The 16,919-nt window shown below is 32.1% G+C and overlaps 1 protein-coding gene across 1 annotated transcript; it reads left to right on the top strand.

The window, feature by feature from the left end:
* Positions 1-3,139: 3,139 nt before the first annotated feature.
* Positions 3,140-6,412, top strand: LOC134273720 (uncharacterized). Its single transcript, XM_062755922.1, has 4 exons — positions 3,140-3,364; positions 3,794-4,369; positions 4,823-4,924; positions 5,141-6,412. The coding sequence occupies exons 1-4, from the start codon at positions 3,140-3,142 to the stop codon at positions 6,410-6,412; spliced, it is 2,175 nt and encodes a 724-aa protein (XP_062611906.1).
* The last annotated feature ends 10,507 nt before the right edge of the window (positions 6,413-16,919 follow it).

Below are 16,919 nucleotides of genomic sequence, written 5' to 3'. Positions count from 1 at the left end.
TACTTATTACTAGGTCTATACTGTAGTATATACACATTGAATTACCGACGGATGTTCCTGTTATTCCCCGATCATGACAAGTAGCATACAGCAGAAGTGACCGATCGGCAGGCTATGCTCACTCTTCCATGGTACCTGATCCCACCTAAGATGTTTTGGAGGTCCGTGTTTGCTCTGCTCCAAAATTCGTAATGTTTAATGGAATTTTGAGTTTGAATACTGTTTGTTATTTCATATATTATATATCCTCGTATTTAATCTACATAGTTTAAAATGGAAAGTTTTATGTGTATATATTTCACTTTATCACTATATCATTTGCACAACATAGAATTTTCTCAGTTATGATTGATTATTTCTGACAAAATGATATATTTCCATGTCTATTTGTTTTCTCTGTGAATTCTCTTTGAAAGTTGGTTGAGTTGATTTCTTGATCATTCTAGGAGCTAAGGAGGCCTAATATACATGTATATCTTGTGCGTCTGTCTTTGTGTTGTATGTCAGTCGGCGGGGACTATTGATATGGGAGGCCTGTGTAGGTCAAATCTATTAGTTCACATTTTTAAATTTAAATTTACAAGTTTATTTCACAATGAAAATGAAATATAAGGTATCACTGTCTAGTGAGGTAGAGCATGCCAGGGACATTAACGGTAGTTGAAAACGTAGGATATTTTATGCTTGACGGTCTTCGTCATTCACAAATTTTTATGAAGACATTCTCAATTTCCATGAAGATTAATTTCAAACAATTGGATTTCTTCTAGAAGAACTCGTATAAAAAGACAAACACCCCATTTCAGTGCAGATTCACGTTCATGTTCAAAATTTGACCCTGATCTGGAGATATTATGTAACCAAAATAAGTATTTAAGGAATAACTGTCTTATTTTTCGATTTCATGAAGTGATCAATCGATTGGCTTGAGTGATAATTTGCATAAGCGCCGAAGGCGTTTATGCGTAAAATTATCACACAAGCCAATCGATTGATAATCTTTATGAAATTGAAAAATCTGACAGTTATTCCTTATATTTATATACTTTGATTCCGCCAATCCACGGGCTCCAAGCCTGCTTCTCTCTAGGTGTTGTCCCGCCCTGCACGTGGTTTTTTTTGGAACCGCGCCAAAACATTCATGAGGAAATAAATTGCATTTACAATTGGTAATTTTATCTCGGACAAAGACATTGGAAATGTAAATATTCAAAATTCATATGGGAATATAAAGCATTTTGGAGTGGGGAATCGAGAATAGTAAGGTTAGGTGACACTTAATTAATTATGAAAATATTTCTACTAAAGATTTAAATTTGTAAGCATTATTTGTCCTTGATGCCACAAGATTTTTAATGATGCATGAATATAGACAAAAAAACTCTGTAAAGTCTTTTTTCACAACAGTAAGTTCCTGTTGTATATACATTTTCAGAGTTTGAATATTAAGTTTATTGATTGTAAGTCGACTTCAGCGAGTTAGGATGGGGCCATAACATGGAATCATAACTTCTCTTTACAGTATTAGGTGAAATATAATATTTACACTAAAGGTTCCACGATGTCGAATGTGAGCATTGAGGTCTGTGGGCCTCTTGTTTTTTTTATTTATTAGTTACGTTTTTACTCTAAATGATGCCAAAGATCATTGTTCATGCAATTAGAAAAACAATAAAACAAATTGGTTAACATTTATTAAATTTTTAAATTGGTAATAATAAACCCTACTTTTTAAAAAAGAAACTTTGTAATGTTGATATAGAGGTTGTAATATTAAACTTTTTGTTGAATCATTTTCTTTTTATTGCATACATGTGCAATAAAAATCTGAGATTGAATGTTTTATAAACTGTGTTTTTATGCTATTGACAACCTACCAGCCATTTCAGAAAATAGGGGAGGGGCATAAAGAATAAAAGTTCTATAAAAATTGAATATGGAAAGGAACTAACAAGTTTCAAAAATTTACTTCATCTATCGGCTTTTAATAAGGATAATCAAAGTCTTGAATTTTCAAATTTTCAATCCGAAAAATATGCTGAAAATTGTCGTAATATGGACCTTAATTGTAAAATGTCTGCTCTTACAGAATGATACACCGATTCCAAATGAAAATAAGCAAATTCAAAATAAGGAAAATTTCGCCTTCAATGCCTCTCATGTAATATTACAAAGCATACTTCTGTGTGGCACTGAGATTGTATGCGATAAATCTATTCTGACGGCTCTGAATATTCCGGATGATTCAAAAACTTCAACTGGATGTCCGGAATGCTCCTGTTCCGACTCTTGTTCAACGAGCGAGAATAGTCCCACTTGTTGCCCGGATTTGTTTTTTAAAGTCGGATTTCTGGAATGCCGGAACACGTACATGTTTAATTCATTGTTCTCTGTGTCTAAAACAAAGCTTATGGTTGCATCGTGTCCATACGGGGCAAACGCTGATTTATCATTAAACTGCTCACAGCTTCCAACAGATGTGGATTTCTTTAAAAATCCACCTGTTCAAAGCGAAGCAACAAGAACTACTTATAAAAACAAATTTTGCGCACTGTGCAATAATGCTACTAATACCGAGCCAATGCAGCCATACTTCGACTGCCTTGAAAACACGGATTTTAATTATTTTTCGTCGTACAATGACATAATTTCTGCAGCAAAATCCAGATCATGTGGCATCAAAATTGAAGGCACTATTGTTGAGCAACGATTTTGTGAAACAGATAATTTTGACAAAATAACATCTTGTAATGTGACGGGTTCGTGGAGGCGATACGATAGGCAAATAGATATCTCCTGTCAACGAAGTGGGTATTACGCCCCAGTAGGAGCATTTAGAAATATATTTTGCAAAATGTGTAACCCCCCTCCTTTTGAGAAAAGTGCTATTATAAACACTTGCGAATATCCCAGCATTTTTAAAAATGCATGTTTAGATCAACCTCTCTTAGAAGCTTCCTTTCCTTACAAAAATTACTTTTGCTTTGCTTGTTCGCGTGGCGATAACAATACTAATTTCTACAGTGATGTCGAGTTGTCTTATGATAAAGAAATCTATAAGGATGAGCTTTTTGAATTTACCATTGGATTTGAATACGTCAAAGAGCATGTTCAGCAATATCTGCGAGAACTAAGAGCGATGTCGGCCATACAAGGGAACACTTCTACAGAACAAGGAACGGAACTGGAGTCGTCACCTTCGGCAGACATGATAAACTTACCTAATGTTAAATATGCATGCTTACCGACAACATTTAATGAATCTTCGAGTTTTGATCCAACATTTCAACATCACAATGACATCCACTATTATGTCAACATAACCAGTCTAGTTTACACGAGCTTTGCTTTGACCAGGAATGGTGTCTGTTCACCGTGGTTATTACCATCGTATACGTTACCTTTACAAAAGAACTGCTCCTGTACCGTAGGATGCACGACAAATTGCTGTGACGATTTTGCTCTGAAACAAAAGTGGACATGTATCAGTGATCGTTATTCCGGAAGTCAAAATGATACGGTGAAAAACTTTCGAGCAATTGGTGGATGCATTCAAAGAATTGATGAATACGAAGATTACTGTACGAGTCGAAATTTTTCTCATTTTTATCACACGTTTCCTGTAAGTTTAACACGTGGCAATAAGGAGACTTACGCCAATTTGTTTTGTTATTTGTGCGGGAAAATCCAAGCTAATGAAATTGATAACATTGACATAGACTCTGTATTTCCATGGCCGTTAAAAGTTAGTTGTCCGATCTTTGTAAATCATAGAAATTTTAAATCTTTGCAGCACCTGATGAATTATCTAGAGGAAAGCTCTTGTGAGGTGGGTTTCGAGCCACCCATTGATGCAGGAAAGTGTAGCGACGTGTGCAGCGCGAAAATATCTTCATGTAACGTGTCTGGTACGTGGAATACTTATAACGAGGATGTATCAGTTGCATGTGAAAACACAGATGTCTTAACTTTTCCACCAGTTAAGTTTAACTCAATTGTTTATAAAAACAGATTCTGTCTGATCTGTAACCCCACTGAAACACATCTTGCTGAAACAGATCAGTCCTGCACGCTGCAAGAAAATTCAAATCTGACCAAGGCTTGTCTGCAGTTTCCTAATGTCCATATTTGTGCAGGATACAAAAACATTTTTTGTAAAATGTGTAATGACATCAACGCTTCTAACTGTATTGATGTTTTTTACAAAGAGGTCATTCCTTCAACTACTACGCCATGGCCCACAATTCCCCCATATACCTGGTCATACAGAACTTACTTCTCTATATCTTCATATGAACAATCAGGTATCCTGCCTGTTGAAGACATTTACAGCAATTGTTTGCCAAACCAGATTTATGATAGCAGTCAGGTAATGTTTTCTATTTTCATTCCTGGAAGGGAGGGAATGTGAGGGACAATACGTAAATATCCAAATTTTTGATAATATTCTGTTTTTTAATGTATAAAATATTTTCAATAATTTAATTTTGGTTGTGATGCGTCATTTGATTGGATTAAAAAATTAATATATATTTTATATCCTGATTTGCCTACGTCACAATAACAAACGTCAAAAACATATCAATCTGCCTGACATAACGTTTAAGATAGGAACAATTTTAAGGCACTTTTTAAGAGAGAAATTGTCTAGTTTTTCTAAAAGTAATTATTGAAAATTTTATTATAAGGAATTAATTAAGTAGCAACGCAAGTTATACTGGGTCAACCTGCGTTGGAACTTTTTACTCTTTTTTAATAAACTGCTTCCTTAAATATCTAAAAAGTAATTATCAAAAATTAATTACTTGATTCTCTCTTGCAGAAAACATGCAAAAATCTGACCTGCTTTCCTGGAAAGACACAAATGAACGACACTTGTGTAGCCTTACTAGCATCCACTCAGAACTTACGATACACTCTTCCAGTACAAATCGAGCTTACAACGCTAACATATGCCAATGCTACACTCAAGGAACTGATGCGAAAATTAAGAGCAGTTATAGAGACATCATTTTCGAATAATTTTGAAGAATTTGGCTTCTATTTTGAAAATTTCATTTTAATGACATCTTCTAGATGCACTACTGAAAACATAAGGCATGGTCATTTTTTATTATATTTACAAATATTTTTTGATAAGAAAGTTATCCGGAATGATCTAGAGATAAAACTGATAGAATTCACTCAATTGTCCACAAATTGGACTCTTGTGGACGACATTGTAGTTAATGTAGAACTTTCTAGAAGTGAGAAAGCTCTCAGCTTGCCATATTTAGTCTGGAAAGTTCACAAATCACAGTGTATTGTTTTATCTGACAAAAAGAAATGCGGTTCTGGCATGTTCAAAAATGCTTTAGTTAGCCCTCTTTTGAGATGCAAACAAGTTGAATTGAAAGGCAACGAATTTGGGGTTCACTGGACAAAACTTCGATCCACGTTTTCATACCTAGGGTTGTCTCTATCTTCTTATCACTTCGCGGCCGATGCTACTGTTCAATATCGGGTATGTGCCTCTGATATTTCTATCTACAAAGAGAAATTGAAAGAAATGGGTTTTATTGATGAAGGCCTTCCCTTGTCTTTGCTTACACTAAGTTGTGTATGCATATCTCTGTTGTTCTTGGTGTTAGCGTTTACAACATATTGTCTATTTCCAAGCCTTAGGACACTTCCTGGAATTAACAATATGATCTTGATGATTTTTCTGTTTCTAGCACAGATGTTGCTGATTGTCAGACCATTTTTTCGTTCTACAGGTATGGTTGTATTGTCGGCTTTGTCCCATATATCATGGCTCTTGTTGTTTTTCTGGCTTCAGGTTTGCTCTTTTCACATGTTCCGAGTCTTCAGGCAAGATCGTCGTACCGAGAATTCAGGGAGCTATATCAGAAAAACAATAACTAAGTATGTCTCGTATGCTTTCGGTAGTTCCTCATTTATTGTTTCTTGCAATTTAATTATATCTTTGATAGAGTCGAACGGCAAAAACACTGGCTACGATAACGCGTCGTCTTTAATGACGCACAAAATTTCCTTCATCGTGACGCTTATATTGCCGTTAACTTTGATCTGCTTGACAAATATAATGTTTTATATTCTGACGTCATATAAAATATACTCCTCACCAGACATTGAAAGCACATCCAGAAATAGAATTCAATTTACTGTTTATGTAAAATTGTTTTCTTTGACTGGACTGTCATGGCTCTTACAGATTGTAGATACATTTATTGAAGTTTCCATCTTGTCGTATTTTGTGGCAATTCTCAATGGCTTGCAAGGGTTCTTTATATTTCTCAGTTACGTATGCAACAAAAGAGTATGGAATTTGTACAAGAAAGCTTTTGGAAGTTCTTTTATTGATCAGTCTAAAACCTCTTCGGGTAGAGTTACTTATTCAAATGAAAACTAAGCTTTAAAAACCACGTAGATGTATTTACTGTAGATCACTTAATTTTCGCGACACCTTATTTTCGCGAGACAGTCATTGACTCTTGATTAGCGAGACAAAATTTTCGCGAACTGTGGTCATTGCTCTATATGTTCTTAAGGAATACTATTATACGCGAGAATTAAATTTTCGCGAGTACACTGTCTCGCGTAATTACGCGAAAATAAAGTTCTCGCGAATAAAAAGTGATTTACAGTATTTCAGAAAGAATAATTTATTCAAAATCATTTTGCAAAGTATATTCAATTGTGTAAGAATTCTTTGCTTCATTAATTCTGTTGTACCTAGTTCAATACTGTCACGCTTCTGCATTTGTTGCAAGCTTTGACAGGTTTTCACAATTTAAAATGTTAAATAGTTGGCTTTTCTTACTCCGTCTTTAAATTTTCACATATGATTTAAATGAAGAGTTTTTTTATTGCTCGAGAAATTGGTATATATTGTTAATGTCTTAAGCTTACTATTCAAAATCGAGAGAATCAAACATTGATGTTAGCTTGTTGTCATGTGCAGATGTCTTTTTGTCTTTTTATCCTCTAATTATTTGTATTAAACAAGGCCACATTAAGGTCATACGCAACGTAGTTTGAACTTTATTGGGTTATTCCCTGGAGTTGAAGAAATCCACTAAATAAAGGACCTGTGTGCAATACTTTTAATGTCTATACATTGATTTGTATACCTCTTCTAAAAACAAATTTTGATGAAAAAGAAATCTGGAATTTATGTTTTGTAATTTTTATACCTTTTTCTTTGAATAATGCAAAACTGTTCAAACTTTGATATCTTTTCGAAACCCCTTGTAACACATGCTGATTTTTTGTCTAAGAACATGAAATGGTATTATAAGTATAAATTAATTTAAATTTAGAACATTTTGAAAAATTATCAGTAGGTAAGGTACCTTGCGTATGTCCTTAATTCGGAAATTATATCTGAACTTTGTTGCAATGGGGACTCTGTGTCATGAGTTAAATTCGTCAATTATTGAATTGTTTTTCTATAAGCAAAGATCTTAATATTATAATATGTGAATGTTTCTGTATCATCTATTTTTATGATGTTTTTTTTCACAATTCTATCGTTGAATGAAATTTTTATGAAAAAATTATTGTAAAATACATATAAATGAATTTATTATTTTACACATTTTGTTTGTCATAAAACTGTCAATACGTTTCATAGTTTTTCATTGTGTTAAATACTAAGAAATAATTTGAATGATTTGCAATGGAAAATTGTAATCTACAAAAGAATATTTCTCAAACGTATGAAAGATTATTTTATTTTTATTAGATTATTTTAAAACTTCAAGATTAGTTGCTTCTAGTAAAATCAAAAAATATAATTTTTTTTTAATTTAAGATTTTAATAAAATTTTCAATGATAGCAAAATCTTTGGGATATGATGCATCTTTTTGTCTACATTTAAAAAAATTGTAATGTCATGTTGTATCACTATGTTTCGTATGGAAGTCGGTATGTGATAGGCTAGAAAAAAAAACATTTAGGTTTAAGCAAGTTAGAAGTATTTCCTCAGAGCTAATGTTACTAGTTTGTTTTACCCGACTTTAAACAAATATTATATTATTTAACTATTGTATGATATTGCTATATGGTATCTATAGTCACTACCATGATATTAAAGTGGAATAGAAAAAAATCGGCAAATACAATTAACCTGAAAAAAAAATGTACAGACACAAAAATTCTATTTCGTACATGTACGCATTGCTCCCTATTAAGGTAGTCCGATCCTCAGGTTTATAAAATTAACAGTTAAGTAATCAAAAATGCTCATAAAAGTATCTCTGAATCCACAAAGATATGTAAATTTATTCGCAGTATTTCTTTAAAGTTAAAGATTAAAGTTAATCATATTTTGGAGAAAATTGTCAAATCTTCAATGTTTTTGCAGAAAAAGCAAATTGGAATATCAGCAATGCATTTTCTAATTGCAAATTGATCAACAAATATATTTTAGGTTAAAAAACGATAGGTATCCAGGCATTCAGAGAAATTGTCATAATTTTTATATCTATTTGGTATTTTTTGTCTTCTATTTCTGTCATGTATTCTATAATACATAGTGTAAAAGGCTTTTGCTATCATTTCAAGACACCACAAATCACTTATCATTTCATATCATGCTAATAAGCATTGGTATCTAAGGCTGGATTCAAGAAAATCTTATTCTCTAAAACTGTAATGATTTTTTTCTCTTTTTATAGGGTACAAATGTCAACTTTTGTAAGACATTTTCTATGACTTCCAAAGACCCTGAATCTTATAAAGATGAATAAAATGAAAATTGTTGCATGAAAAAATTTCATTTTCAAGCTTCATTTTGATGCATTTTAAATTAAATATTAATTTTTGGAGTTATCCTTCATGGCTGAGGATCGGATATCCTTAAGGAAGGAATTAGACACACCTATAAGTCGGCATTAATTATTTCATAGTCCAAACAATCAAAATGAATTTGATGAATGATTGTTGATTAACAACCTTCTATTTTATCACTCATATGGTAATACCACCATTTTGCCGGTGGAGAGCTGCAAATTCTGCCCTATGCTCGGCACTTACGACCATTGATTAGTGAGGAATCTTTTTCGTGCGAGCACCTACTGCAACACGGGACCTCGGTTTGAATGGTCTGATCCAAACGACCGGTCTCCACGTCTCACAGTGGTATTCGAACTCACGACGTAAGTATCAACTCCTTACTCCTTGAGCAAATGAGCGGGCGACAGAATTAATTTGAATTACAATACCTATACTGGATCTCGAAGGATGGACCTCGGGAGTACTGTGCAATAATATATTTAGAAGTGTTGTAAATAAGAGACGGATAGTTATCATTCAACTTCAAGCAACTTGCTTTGGTCAAACTTCACCAAAATCAATAATATCGGCACGTACAACCTCATACAAAGTATACTAAAATATTGTTAACTATAGTTAACTATAGTATCAAAGTAAAAGTTTTCTAAGTTTTATTTACCATATTGAAATTTTTGGAACTTTTGGAATTCCCAGTTTTCTTTTTTCTATGTGCTTGTATCTTTTCCTACTTTCTCTCTACAATGTATGTTTGTACATTTAAGATAATAAATTATTGTCACTGTCATGGGTATTAATTTTATCTTGTTATTCGCAAATCTATATTTGTAATCATATGAAGAAAAATTTATTCAAAGAGTTTCTACATGATTTTTGGAAAACACTCTCTTTAGCCTCCAACTCGGCATTTAAATATACCGACGACGTATTATCAATTAACTCCTTTAACAATAATTACTTCCATTCATATGTCCTTTCGATATATTTAAGGTACTCCAATCCTCAGCCAGGAATGATAGCTCTTTAATTTATAATTTTATTCAAAAGGTCTCAAAATAACGCTTGAAAATTAAATCTTTTAAAGCAAAAATTTTCGTTTTATACCTCTCAATGTTACGAAAGCCCAGAAGGCTCATTCGAGATTCAAGTTTCGAAATACGAGATCCGAAATTCGAGTTTCGAGATTCAAGATCCAGACTAACCAATCAAAAGCGGGTTCAACATTTGATTACTCCCCTTTATTATGTTTTTACTATCAAGAAATCGTTTAATATATTTATAACAAATGGGTCATTTGATAATATTACAATGCAAGAAAGAGTATTATATATTTTAGAAGGAAATTTAAACAATTATTGAATTTTTGATCAGCAAGATATACTTCAATTTATATTTTAGCTTCTTAAATATTAAACAGATTACATATATCAGGAGTATATATATTTTTGTATAGTCAATTTTGTTTACAGGGTTGATGACATAATAAACTTATAAATAAGTGTCAAGTGTCTAAAGATTAACAATAACCCCACCCCTACTTACCCCTCCTGTCCATTTTTCCGAACACAATGAAATTGTTACTTTGAAAAACTTGAAAGGCGACGTGGTATTGATAAACAAAAATCGCGTTTATTTTCCTAATAGAGGAATAAGTTTTCAATTATTTATCTTGGTCTAAGGCTTTGATTTTTTGAATTAATTAGGAATAACATGCACAAAACAGATTGGCATTATGAAATAAAATAATCGCGGCATTTATTTTATCTGATATCAAATAGTAGCGAACTAAGGATTTATGGTTATATATTTTAGTCTCTGACCATAGTGTTATGGTCAAAGACTAAAATATACTAGTAAAACCTTTTAACGATACAGTTCGATTCAGCAGTCAAGTCTCACTGCACTAATGTACCCTTTATAAATGTAATGAAATAAATACCCTTGAATTGCTAAGCAGTGTAGACACGATTCTCAATATTTCATATCTAATCAATAATAGTTTTCTCCCTCATCAGTGATCTAATAAAAACTTAGTCGACCTACTTTTTCCGCAAGTCAACGAAAAGACCATATAATATTCTATATTATACGTATTTACTGTTTTCTTTAATTAGAAAAATAAGATTTTATGTATATTTTTCAAAATGTAATCCAAATTTTATTTTTATTTCGTTTTGACACATAAAACATTTTTTCTTGCATTATTATTTTAGCAAATGATCCATTTGTTTTAAAAATATTCAACGAATTCTTGATAGTAAAAACATAATAAAGGGGAGTAATCAAATGTTGAACCTGCTTTTGATTGGTTAGTTTGGATCTTGAATTTCAAAACTCGAATTTCGAATCTCGTACTCCGAAATTCGAATCTCGAATGAACCTTGTGGGCTTTCGTACAATGTGCTTCAAGGTTCTTTGAAGTTTTTTTTAGAAAGATGTTATAAAAAGTCGAATATTTTACCCCGTGGAAGTTTTTAAAATAACATATTTAGAGAAATTGAGGTTCTCTAAATGTAACCATAGATACCAATGTTTATTAACATCATATGAAATTAAAAGTGATTTATGGTGTTTTGAAACAATAGGAAAATCTTTATACACTTTAAATGCATTGTGAAATGATCGAAGTAAAGTATTTAATATGTAAAAAAAATTCTGCAATCTCCTCAAAAGCCTAAATGCTAATAGTTTTTATTTCTGAAATATGTTTGTTGATCAAATTTGAATTGGAAAATGCATAGTAGGTGTTTTTATTCGCATTTCCTGTATATTATCCCTACATAATATGATCAACTATAAAGATAAAGTTTGTACAATTATCTTGGATAAAAACACATAACTTTGAAAATTCAGAGACATTTTTTTGAGCATTTTTAATAAGTGAATGTCTGATTTTCAAATCTGAGGATCGGAGTACCTTAAGTGAAATAAAAATAAAAGATACTACTGGGTCTGAAACATCTTCTTTTTTAAATTGAAAGTCTTATTAGAAAAAGGACTTTACTGGTAACCCAACAACGAAAACTTAACGATAAACGTATTGACTTTAACTTTCCAATGGTTAATTTACTTGATCGAAATATACCCTCATCGCCTGCATATCGAGTTTATATCTCCCGTGCATTTGACTTGATATGCAAGAGCACGCTCTATGTACAATCGATTTCTAAAATGAGGCAAGTTACTGCCGATCAAGTTTGGTAAAACAAGAATAATAACAGTTTGTCTAAAGTCGTCTTTAGTTGATATGGTCGATATAATGATTTTGTCAGCAAATATAATCTTTCATTAAGGTCAAGATCTAGTAAATGAAGGGTGCCTACAGATTTATCAAATTCAAGAAATGAATTTCTTTAATGATGCTTTATAACTTTAGCTTGGTCAGAAAAGGTGTTTCGGAGCATAATTTGTACGAAAATAAGATGAAAAACCATATTTTAAACTGTCATTTTCAATGAAAAATTAAGAAAATTAGTCATGGATATGGGAATTCTTTCCGTATCACACAAACAAAATGTATCCAGATTGCCTACAGTCTTTCAGAAAACAGTAAATTGTATGTTCTTGATCTCTTCTATTAAATAATGTTCAATTTAATATAGGTATCCGGACTACTTTTCAGATGATTTCAAATTGAATTCCATGAAAATGCTTTATTTTCTACATAATTCTATTAGAGCCCTAAAGTACGGGAAAAAGAAAGTTGAAAGTGACTATGACGTCATAATGGGTCTAGTACCAAAATGTTAGTCTAAGGACATTTACTAGATCTTGACCTTAAGTCAAATTCAGACGTTTTTATACAATCTAATTAAAATTAGATGTTAGATCCGATCGCATACTCGCTACACTAACATCTACAACAACATCCCATAGAGGGTCACTTCAGAGGTCAAATTCGGAACAACTCTAGACTTATTCATTTCAACAATACATGATGATTTAGCAGTTGACGATTTGTTTGGTTGATATAGTTTGTACTCTGACGTGACCCTCTATGTGAGGTTGTTAGATGTTTGTATAGCAAGCATGCGAACGGATCTATCAACTTATTTCAGTTGGATTGGATTTTATACCAATCTAAAGTCTAAAGTCATCTCTAGTTGATATGGTCGATACAATGATTTTGTCAGAAAATATAATCTTTCATTAAGTCAAATTCAGACAGACGTTTTTACATATGTATACAATCTAATTAAAATTAAATGTTAGATCCGCTCGCATACTCGCTACACTAACATCTATAAAAACATCCCATAGAGAGTCACATCAGAGGTCAAATTCGGAACAAATCTAGACTTATTCGCTTCAACAATATAAGATGCTTTCGCAGGTGACGATTTGATTGGTTGATAGAGTTTGAACAACTCTGACGTGACCCTTTATGGGATGTTGTTAGATGTTAGTGTAGCGAGCATGCGAGCGGATTTAACAACTTATTTTAATTGGATTGGTTTTTTACACTAATTGCTTTGGCCAATTGTTACACACCAAAAGGACTACATGCGGTTATTGCATAATTTTGCCCCACAAAAGAAATATTTTGAAAATTTCTTGACTTGTTCTAAATTGTATATATTGTATGAGAAATCTAAATTAACAAAACATATTATATATTATAGTTTCAAATCAAGGTATTGACAATTTTTGTCTTTATGACGTCACAAACTTTTCAGATTTTGTATTATTTTTCAGAGAGAGGAAGATGGATAAAATTTGCTCAATTTTTACTTTAAAATTAATAGAGCACAGACTTTCTCCAGAATAATATTTATATATTTTGTTGATATTACCATTCTTCACATTATTTCAAAATATTTAGCTGGAGCAGACCTGCGCTCGGTGACTTTTACTCAAAATATCGACGTAATAAACACCTTTTTCTGTAGAAAACATGGACATTTTAGATTTACACCATTTTCATGACGTCGTATCAAACATATGACGTCATGGCTCTTGAAAATAGTCAGTGTTTTGAAGTCTGCAGATATCCCCCTGTTTTAGAACATACGAGGGCTGTTCAATAGATAATGTCCTGAACTGTATGGCATACAATACAGATATCATATGACATTAAGCTTGACTTTCTCTCATTATTGAATCTTTAATGAATTTATAACAGTTTATGTGACCACTTTTCATCAAATAGTTTCATTGTGAGAGGATGGAAAACAAGGGCTATTCGAGACACTGCATTATAAATGAATGATAAAGAATCAGTAAACTAGCGTGAAAATAAAAGCTCCATTAAAGCTGCTGTAAAACTTGTTAAAAATCCCAAAGAAATATTCACTGAAATATGTGACATTTACAGCAACCAATACCTGTTTTATAGACAAATGAGCAGGTGGATTTCAATGACAAAAATTATAGAATGGGCATCAAAAATGGGTACCGTCCTGCCAACAAAAAATTATAACAACTTATGTACTGTTTGCCAAATTTCAACAAATAATATTTGATGATGTATGATTGACTTTAAGACACATGGCAAATTTGAGAGACATCATTTCGGGAGTAGTTTACACTGTTTTAAGAAACGTTTGACGGTAAAAAAGCTTAGTACTCAAAGGACACCCTATATTTTGAAAAATGAGTGAAAACGACAGCGTGTACGAATGTCTTAACAATTATTTTAAAATATCAGTAATTGTAGTTATCCAAGTTTGTTTGATATTCAAACAGATAATGGAACTTGAATCTATTGCTTAAAACCCCAAAACAAAATTTACCATAAGATGTACTTGATAAAAACAGCGAAGGTCTGACAAGAGCAAAGAATTGCAAGAACACGAAGACAGATTTAAATGCAATTGTCTTAAATATTAGTGGCATTGTTGTTCAAATTCGTATTCGGGGGGACAGTTTAATTTCTGGAGGAGTCTAGAAAGCAATTTTTTTGCAAAAAAATTGAAAGGTTTATTAGAGGAAGGACCCAGAATCAGGAATCCACTACACTGAATTTCTTCATGACAGCGTCCAAACTCGCACGCCCTAAAGAGTAAAGGTTTTTTTTTCGGGATAAACAGAAAGTTAATGTTTTTTCACATTAACAATATTCGTCAAATCTTTGACCTTTTGACTTGTTTCTATTTCCAAACTTCAATAAAACACCTTTCAGAAGGAAGAAACAATTAAGTCCAGAAAATCATTAGATCTGCCATTTTCCAATATACTAAGGGTCATACCCAAAAATGAATTCTAAAAACAATCAGAAAATAGATAAAAATGTTACATGTGTTTTAATTAAAAGAGATTAATAAGTTAAATAATAAAGACTAAATCATTGAAAATCGTCTTTTGCTTCTTTTCGAGCACCGAGGACATTATTTATTGAACAGCCCTCGTAGTTATATATTTCTTCGTCGAAGTTTGATTTTGTGGGCGAATATTGGTCATTACCAAATATAACCCTTTTCTGCATACCCGATCATGACATGGAGCACACGGGGATGGGGGTGGGTGATCGGTCAACAGGGAATGCTTACTCGTCTATGCCCCCTGACCCAATCTCTGATGTTTTGGAGGTCTGTGTTTGCTCTGCATTTCCAATTTATATCTAATAAATAGAGTTTGAGCTTGAAAAGTGTTTGTTATCTACATATGTAAGGATTGGACTATTTAAATACTGGCAAGCACCAACACTGATATGCATTTTGTATTCTTGGGAAGCAGAAATTATTGAGAGTCTTTTATAGAATACAAGGTATTCTATAGCTTTTAATTCCACATTTAGATATAAATATTTGTTTATTTAATTTTATTCTGAATATTCAAATGAACTAGAAATAAAAAACAAAACAAAAAAAAAATTAGGCAGCTCACTGGAATATTCAGAATAAAATTCAATACAAAATATTTCTATCGAAAAGCTATAGAATACCTTGTATGCTATAAAAGTTTTTCAATAATCCCTGCTTCACTAGAATACAAAATCCATATCAGTGTTGGTGCTTGTCAGTATTAAAATAGTTCGATCCTAACATTCCAAACTGAAATATGGAGATAAACACTTTTCAAGCTTAAACACCGACCTCCAAAGCATGAGAGATGGGGTCAGGGGGCATAGACGAGTAAGCATTCCCTGTTTACTAGTCTCATTTAGTGTGCTAAATGTCATGATCGGGTATACAGGAAAGGGCTATATTTGGTAATGACCAATATTTGCCCACTAAATCAAATGTGGACGGAGAAAAATATAACTATGTTCTAAAATAGATATCTGCAGACTTCAAAGCACTGAATATTTTCATGAGCCATGATATCATATGTTTGATACGACGTAAAAAATAAAATATGTAAATATTATTCTGGAGCAGGCCTGCACTCTATTGATTTTAGCTTAAAAATTGAGCATATTTATCCATCGTTTCCTCTTTTTCAAAAATAATACAAGTTTTTGACGTCATAAAAGAAAAATTTCAATACCCTGCATTAAAACTATAATATCTGATTTGTTTTGTTAATTTAGATTTCTAATACAATATATAAAATACAGAACAAGTCAACAAATTTTCAAAATATTAGTTTTGTTGGGGCAAAATTATGCAATATACCTTATGCAGTTCTTTCGGTGAGTACAAATTGGCACAAAAAATTAGTATTAAAACGTCTGTCTAAATTTAACTTAATGAAAGATTATTTTTGCTGACAAAATCATTGTATCGACCATATCAACTAGTGATGACTTTAGACAAACCGTTATTATTTTTGTTTTACCAACTTGATCGGCAGTAACTTGCCTCATTTTAGAAATCGTTTGTACATAGAGGTCTTGCATAGATGCTCTTGCATATCAAATCAAATGCACGGGAGATATAAACTCAGTATACATGCGATAAGGGTATATTTCGATCAGGTAAATTGACCATTGGAAATTTAAAGTCATTCTTTTCATCGTTAAGTTTTTGTTGTTAAGTTTTTCAATTTTGAAACAGATGTGTCAGACCATCTAGTATTTTTTATTTAAAGATCACTGAAGTATATCGAAAGGATATATGAATGGAAGTTAATATTGTTAAAGGAGTCAATTGATAATACGTCGTCGATATATCTAAATGTTGAGTTGGAGGCCATCACAAGTGTTTTCCACAAATCATGAGAAAGTTTTGTGAATAAATTT

Source organism: Saccostrea cucullata, unplaced genomic scaffold, assembly GCF_032062105.1.
Source record: "Saccostrea cucullata isolate Sc308-1 unplaced genomic scaffold, CSIRO_AGI_Scuc_v1 ctg387, whole genome shotgun sequence".
NCBI lineage: Eukaryota > Metazoa > Mollusca > Bivalvia > Ostreida > Ostreidae > Saccostrea > Saccostrea cuccullata.
The sequence above is the reverse complement of the archived record's forward strand: the minus strand, read 5'-3'. Positions and strand labels throughout refer to the sequence as shown.